General features: G+C 61.9%; 1 protein-coding gene across 2 annotated transcripts in view; it reads left to right on the plus strand.

Moving 5' to 3' along the window:
• The window catches only part of UNC5A (unc-5 netrin receptor A), a 64,869-nt gene that overhangs the window by 56,552 nt on the left and 1,371 nt on the right, over positions 1 to 6,946 (plus strand). For both annotated transcript variants that reach the window (XM_070465148.1, XM_020874022.2), the window contains 9 exons: positions 497 to 661; positions 1,726 to 1,914; positions 2,034 to 2,336; positions 4,631 to 4,718; positions 4,964 to 5,132; positions 5,396 to 5,629; positions 5,738 to 5,887; positions 5,977 to 6,141; positions 6,723 to 6,901. In XM_070465148.1, the coding sequence (XP_070321249.1) occupies positions 497 to 661; positions 1,726 to 1,914; positions 2,034 to 2,336; positions 4,631 to 4,718; positions 4,964 to 5,132; positions 5,396 to 5,629; positions 5,738 to 5,887; positions 5,977 to 6,141; positions 6,723 to 6,901 (1,642 nt within the window). The remainder of the gene's footprint in view (positions 1 to 496; positions 662 to 1,725; positions 1,915 to 2,033; positions 2,337 to 4,630; positions 4,719 to 4,963; positions 5,133 to 5,395; positions 5,630 to 5,737; positions 5,888 to 5,976; positions 6,142 to 6,722; positions 6,902 to 6,946) is intronic.

A 6,946-nucleotide genomic window follows, 5' to 3' on the forward strand; every position in this document is an offset into this window, starting at 1 on the left:
TTGGCTCCATCCCACCCAACCGCACGCAGGGCCAGGCTCAGTCCAAGGCCAGGATGGGGTTCAGTGTGATCGGAGGCAGGGCTCAGTCTGTGTGCAGGCTCAGCCTCAGCGGAGGGGCCGAGTCACAGGGTCCGAGGTATCATCGGGACAGGGACAGTCCATGTGGGGCAGGGCCCAACCTGGTACTGCAGAGCCACCCACGCCTGGGATCAGGGGGTCATCGTGCAACCGAGGGCCCTCACTGCCCCAGGGCCAAGACGGTCCCTGGTGTGGGGAGAGCCGAGCAGGCCCAGCGTCATTGTGCCTCCTGTCATGAGCATGCGTCATCCAGGCCCGCTGGACACCAGAGGGCTTGCAGACTGGCAGGCTTGGCCCTGGCGCTGGCGTTGCACCAGGTCCGGCTGCCCAGCAGGGCCACGCTGGCAGACAGCCTGGGCTATAGCTCCCTGGGCTGACCATGCCATCTCCTCTCTGTCCATGTCTGTCTTGTGTCTAGTGGATGGCAGCTGGAGCCCGTGGAGCAAGTGGTCAGCCTGTGGGCTCGACTGTACCCACTGGCGGAGCCGTGAGTGCTCAGACCCCGCGCCCCGCAATGGAGGCGAGGAGTGCCAAGGCGCTGACCTGGATACCCGCAATTGTACCAGCGACCTCTGTGTGCACAGTGAGTCCCCTCCACCCAGGAGCTCGCTTACGTTTGCCAGGATTGGCCCTGCCCTGCCCTGCGGCGGTGATGGCTCAGGGAGTCCATCCCCTGCCACAGGCTGCACCTTCTATTCGAAGCTCAGAACCTTTGGGGGATCCCCCCATCCCTAACACACCCAACATGTGCCCACATACACCCCAATACTTCCCATACCTGCCCTGAGACTTGCATACATCGGTGCTGTTACCGTGCACACCAAGCTTCTGGGATCGTCTCCCAAATGCCTTCCCGTCCTCTCCTACAGTTTTACCTCTGCCCCGTCCCCCAAGTGCACATACAAGTCCTGTGGGGACACCAGGCTTGTGAGGCCTGTTAATTACAAGGCCATAACTAACAATTAAAGATCTCTGTTGGATTTTTTTTTCTCTAGAACACACCCTCCCCCATTCTTTCAATTAAAAACCTAATTATCTGTGTCAATTCCTTTCTGATGGACATTTCTTCCATTATGCAAAACCCTTCTAAAATCAATATCGCTTTCTCCAGGCAGTCAATCACTCTCTCCTCAGCCCTGCCCCAGGCCTGGGGGGAGGCAGAAGAGGAGAAGAGCCCAGCATCCCTGTTCCTGGTCCAGGGGTTGGCCAGGAATCAGATTGGCAGAATCCCCCAACCCAATGCCCTGCCCCAGAAAGCAGATTCCCTGCTTTAGGGATCCTAGGAGCTCACCCTCATCCTCAGCTGCCCCTGGCCCCATGGCCCTGGAAGAGCCGGTTTAGCCAGGTTCCAGGCCACCCAGGGAAGTGGCTCTTCCCTGCCTCCATTCTCCTTCAGCAGCAACTTGAGTATGAATTGAGCCGGTGAGGCATGCCGTTTGCTCAGAGTGACACAGCGGGGCAGTGGCAAATGCAGGACTGGAATGCATGCGTGCTGATATTTCATGCCCCTTGCTGCCAGCATCCCACCACTCCCTGGCGCTGATGCCCGAGGAGTGGAGGCCCCATCCCCCTGGGGTGTAGACTGCTGACCTCTCCTTCCTGGCTTCCTGCCCCCTACCCCTCTCAAGGCTGCACTCTCTCCCACAGCTGCTTCTGGCCCAGAGGACGTGGCCCTCTATGTGGGCCTCATAGCCGTGGCTGTGTGCCTCCTCTTGCTGCTGCTCGTCCTCATTCTTGTGTACTGCCGCAAGAAGGAGGGACTGGACTCGGACGTGGCCGACTCGTCCATCCTCACCTCAGGCTTCCAGCCCGTCAGCATCAAGCCCAGCAAAGCAGGTGGGTTGCTCCTGCCGCCCACACTCATGCCGGGGCCTCCACGCCAAGAGTTGCCCACACAGGGCCGCCCCCACCCTCCCAGCCCCTGTGCCACTCTGAGTCCTTCTTGATCCTTGCAGACAGTCCCCATCTGCTCACCATCCAGCCAGACCTCAGCACCACCACCACCACCTACCAGGGCAGCCTGTGTCCCCGGCAAGATGGGCCCAGCCCCAAGTTCCAGCTCACCAACGGGCACCTGCTTAGCCCCCTGGGCAGCGGCCGCCACACGCTGCACCACAGTTCGCCCACCTCGGACGCGGAGGACTTCGTCTCCCGCCTCTCCACCCAGAACTACTTCCGCTCCCTGCCCCGCGGCACCAGCAACATGGCCTATGGGACCTTCAACTTCCTCGGGGGCCGGCTGATGATCCCTAATACAGGTGGGTAACACCCCCAGGGTGCCCCCCAGGGAGCTCTAGGAGGCAAGGCTAGCATGAGTCCCTCCTGGAGGAGGGCGGGACAGCCTTGACGTTCCTCCAGTGCCTCTCAGCCTCAGCCTGAGAGCTGGGCCAGCCCAGCAAGGAAAGAGGACAGAGTACTGGAGAGGATCCAGTCTTTGGGCTGGCACTGAGACTGAGGCCAGAGCTGTCTCCCTTCTGTTGCCCAAGGACGCAGGACTGCTGCCATTCACCTACACAGCCAGCCAGCCTGTGTGTGCCGGGCCCTAGGCCCCAGGGAGCTGGGGGGCACTAGTGGAGAGAGAGCAGAGGAAAAACACTCGGACAGGGGCTTTTCCACCCAGCCCCTCACGGAAACCCCTAGGACATCTGAGAAAGAGCCACAGTGCCTGGTGTGACTGCCTGCTCCCATCCTGACATCCTGTTCCCTAAGTTTCAGTGACCCTGCATAGCCCAGACTTCCACGTCCCCCTCCAGCTGCTTCTGGAGCCTGCTCCCTAAATGCAGGTGTTTCTCAGAGCTCCTCCCGGGGCCCTCTCCCCGGCTGATCTCACCCACTCCACGGCCTCAGTCGCCGTGTCTGTATAGATCACTCCCACTCCTCCGCGGTTCTCCTGGGTGACAGAATTGCACACCCAGCTGCATCCTGGGCAGCTCCATCTGTATGTCTCACAGCACCTCAGGTTCCTCATGCCTAAAACAGCACCGTCTCCCACCCTCCCCCAGAACCTCCTCCCTCCCCATGTTCCCTACCTCAGGGACAGTGCAGTCTGAGTTGCTCAAGACAGAAACTGGGAGTCACCTTGACCTCCTGCTCTTCTTCACTTTTCCCCCTTCGTCTCCACCCTAGCTTCATTCATGCACCGATTGCATCCTTCTTTCTTCTCCACTTTGCCTGCCTCCTTCTGCTTGTCTTTCCTGTGGCCTCTCCTGGCCTCGGCCAACACACCTGCCTCTTGTCTGGTTCACAGCTGCAAGCATTTACTCATAGGAGCCAGACTTGACCATGTCCCTTTCTGGAGTTTCCACTTTCCCCTTCAAAGCCCGCATGACAGAACCACAAGGACTCACCCCTGGGGCCTCCCCTCCCCCACACGCTTCTCCAGCACTTAGTAGCTTCGGTGTCCTTTCATGAACCCAAGTACACTGGGCTGCCCTTCGCACACACGGCCTCTCTGCCCCTGCCCACTGGCCTAACTGCTACTTCCTCTTCTGGTCTGGCAGCTCTCCCTCTCTCTCTCTGCTTCATGGTCTCCTTCAGGGGGGCTGCTAGGAGATGGTCCTTGTCAAGATCTTAGAAAAGGGCAGGCACCAGTGGGTGCTCAGTGACCATCTGCCCCTCACCTCCCAGTGGGGTGGTGGCCAGGGGGGCTGTGCGCCTCTCTGCTCTCACCCAACACCCAGCAACCTTTGCTGCCGTCCACTCACCTGTCTCCCTGCGGGCTGAGTGCTCCGTGAGAGCAGGGCTCATGGTTTTCCCTTAAGTGTTTGCGTTCGCTGAATAAGTACCTGGCTGAGCATACCCCGCCACAGAGCACCAACACGTGGGTCACTCAGACTGTCTGTCACCGCCCTGGCAGCGCCGGGAGGCAACACGGGAGCAGGAAGGGGGCGGGAGCCGCAAATCCGCCACTTCTGGCTTCGCTCTCCCTCCCGGGCCCCAGCAGATGCTTTCAGATGCTGCCCCTTTAGACACTGGGACAAAGGTGAATCAGCCAGATAGGACACGTGTGCAGTGGCATCCAAACTAGGGAGGGCTGCCAGAGCAGGCAGGATTGTTAAAGGGCCCAGCCCCACCCACAAGGGGGCCGATACCCAGCACAGAGCGACAGAGCCGAGGTACCTGCCCAGAAGTGGCCGAGCGGAGGGAGAGGAGAGGAGCTCGGGGAGGCCAGGAGGATGAGCACCCAGAGGCACAGCTCGGGCGGTGGCTTCAGAATAGCAAGTGTGCAGGGCAGGCCAGGCCCAGGGCCAAGGGCCTTAACTACCAGGAGCTGGGCTTATCCTGGAGCGGGGCAGGTTTTAAGTGGGTGATGAGGGAGGGTGGTACAGCATCCTCCCTACAGCATCCTACAGAAACATGGGAAGCTTCTGTGCCCAGGCTGACTAGGCATGCATTGGCCACATGAGTTCCCTCAGCTTTGTGCCCACTGGCCAGCCTGGCAGTCCCAGGCTGGCACCAGTCAGTCCTCGGCAGGAGGCTCAGGGAGGGGCTGGTAGAGTGGGGCGTTTGGTGGCTCTGCGGCCCTGGTAAGCCCCGGCACCCCCTGTCACAGGCATCAGCCTCCTCATCCCCCCGGACGCCATACCCCGAGGAAAGATCTACGAGATCTACCTCACACTGCACAAGCCGGAAGACGTGAGGTGTGGGCATGGGCCCTGCTGATGGGGCTGGGGGTGGTCCCGACCCTACCTGCTGTCACCCTGGTGCCCCTGCCCTCCCCCCACCCAGCCCCGCTAAGGTGGGGCCTGCTCTGGCCTGGCCCAAGGGAGGGCAGGGGAAGCGGGGTGCATCCCTAAGTGCCACCCAATTCCACAGCCCCCTCCCCAGGCTCCCAAGATGGTCCCCCTGACACCTTTCCCTTCCCACCCATATTTCCCCACTTGAGGTTGCCCCTAGCTGGCTGTCAGACCCTGCTGAGTCCCATCGTTAGCTGTGGGCCCCCCGGAGTCCTGCTCACACGGCCCGTCATCCTCACCATGGACCACTGTGGGGAGCCCAGCCCCGAGAGCTGGAGCCTGCGCCTCAAAAAGCAGTCCTGCGAAGGCAGCTGGGAGGTGAGCCCGAAGCCTCCCCCATCCCCCCGGGCTCAGAGTGGAGTCTGCCTTCCTGCCTGGCCCCCGGGCCCTGCACCCGCCCTAGTCTCTGGCCACTCCTTAGAGAGGCAGCTGGCCACGAGCTGACCCGTCGGGTCCTCAGAGCTGCAGCTGGCCGCCAGCTGACCCGTCAGGTCCTCAGAGCTGCAGCTGGCTGCCAGCTGACCCGTCAGGTCCTCAGAGCTGCAGCTGGCCGCCAGCTGACCCATCGGGCCTGCCCACAGGACGTGCTGCACCTGGGTGAGGAGGCGCCCTCTCACCTCTACTACTGCCAGCTAGAGGCCGGCGCCTGCTACGTCTTCACGGAGCAGCTGGGCCGCTTTGCCCTGGTGGGAGAGGCCCTCAGCGTGGCTGCCGCCAAGCGCCTCAAGCTGCTCCTGTTCGCCCCAGTGGCCTGCACCTCCCTGGAGTACAATATCCGAGTCTACTGCCTGCACGACACCCACGACGCACTCAAGGTACCTGCCACACGGAGGCTGGCCCGGAGGGCTGACCACCCCGGCCCTGGGAGGGGGGCAGTAGAGAGGGCGCCCCCGCGGGCTTGGCTGACACCCGGGGCACTGCAGGAGGTGGTACAGATGGAGAAACAGCTGGGAGGACAGCTGATCCAGGAGCCCCGCGTCCTGCACTTCAAGGACAGCTACCACAACCTGCGCTTGTCCATCCACGATGTGCCCAGCTCCCTGTGGAAGAGCAAGCTCCTCGTCAGCTACCAGGTGAGGACACTCAGGGTGCTTGGAGCCCGGCTCACCCAAGCCTGGCCCCCCTGACACCACCTCTCCGTAACCCACCCCCCTGCCCCCAGGAGATCCCCTTTTATCACATCTGGAATGGCACGCAGCAGTACCTGCACTGCACTTTCACCCTGGAGCGTGTCAGCCCCAGCACCAGCGACCTGGCCTGCAAGGTGTGGGTGTGGCAGGTGGAGGGCGATGGGCAGAGCTTCAACGTCAACTTCAACATCACCAAGGTGGGCTGCACCGCATAACCTGCTCCCCGCTCTGGGCCTACGTGGCCCCCCAAGCCCACCTCCTAGAAACCGCGTGGCAGCTTCCTCCAAGTGTCCTGAGGAGGGAGGTGTAGATGCACATGTAGACAGAGGTAGACAGGGACCGTGAAGAGGAGCCACAGGACGGGAGGGGGACACAGCTGGTTTGGGGGCCCTGGAGGACTTCCATGAGAGGAGGGGCTTGTTTGGGGCTCAGAAGGATGAGTGCGAGGTAGATGAGGCAACAGTGAAGAAGCAGTGTGGAGGGTAGAGATGGCGAGGAGAGCAGGGAATTCAGTGGTCAGCAGAGGCTGGCAGGGGTGACTAGGGAGCGGAGAGTAGAATGGGGTCAGAGGCTCCTCCCCTCACTGGCTGTGTGACTATGGGCAGGTCGCTGCACCTCCACACTCCAGGGAGCAGGAACCTGGCCCATGGTGGGTGCCCAGAAGCAACAGTGCCCATGTGTGCCCTAGGGTAGTCCAAGCGTCCCCCCCACAGCACCAGGAACAGTGGGCTGGGCTGGGCAAGTTCTGACAGGTACCTCCATCCTTCCCCACTCCCAGGACACGAGATTTGCTGAGCTGCTGGTCCTGGAGAGTGAAGGGGGGGTCCCAGCCCTAGTGGGCCCCAGTGCCTTCAAGATCCCCTTCCTCATTCGGCAGAAGATCATTACCAGCCTGGACCCGCCCTGCAGTCGGGGTGCCGACTGGCGGACTCTGGCCCAGAAACTCCACCTGGACAGGTGGGTGGGAGGTGGGGGCAGGGAGGGGACGTGAAGGCCACCTGC

This window comes from Odocoileus virginianus, chromosome 3 (genome assembly GCF_023699985.2).
Source record: "Odocoileus virginianus isolate 20LAN1187 ecotype Illinois chromosome 3, Ovbor_1.2, whole genome shotgun sequence".
Taxonomy (NCBI): domain Eukaryota; kingdom Metazoa; phylum Chordata; class Mammalia; order Artiodactyla; family Cervidae; genus Odocoileus; species Odocoileus virginianus.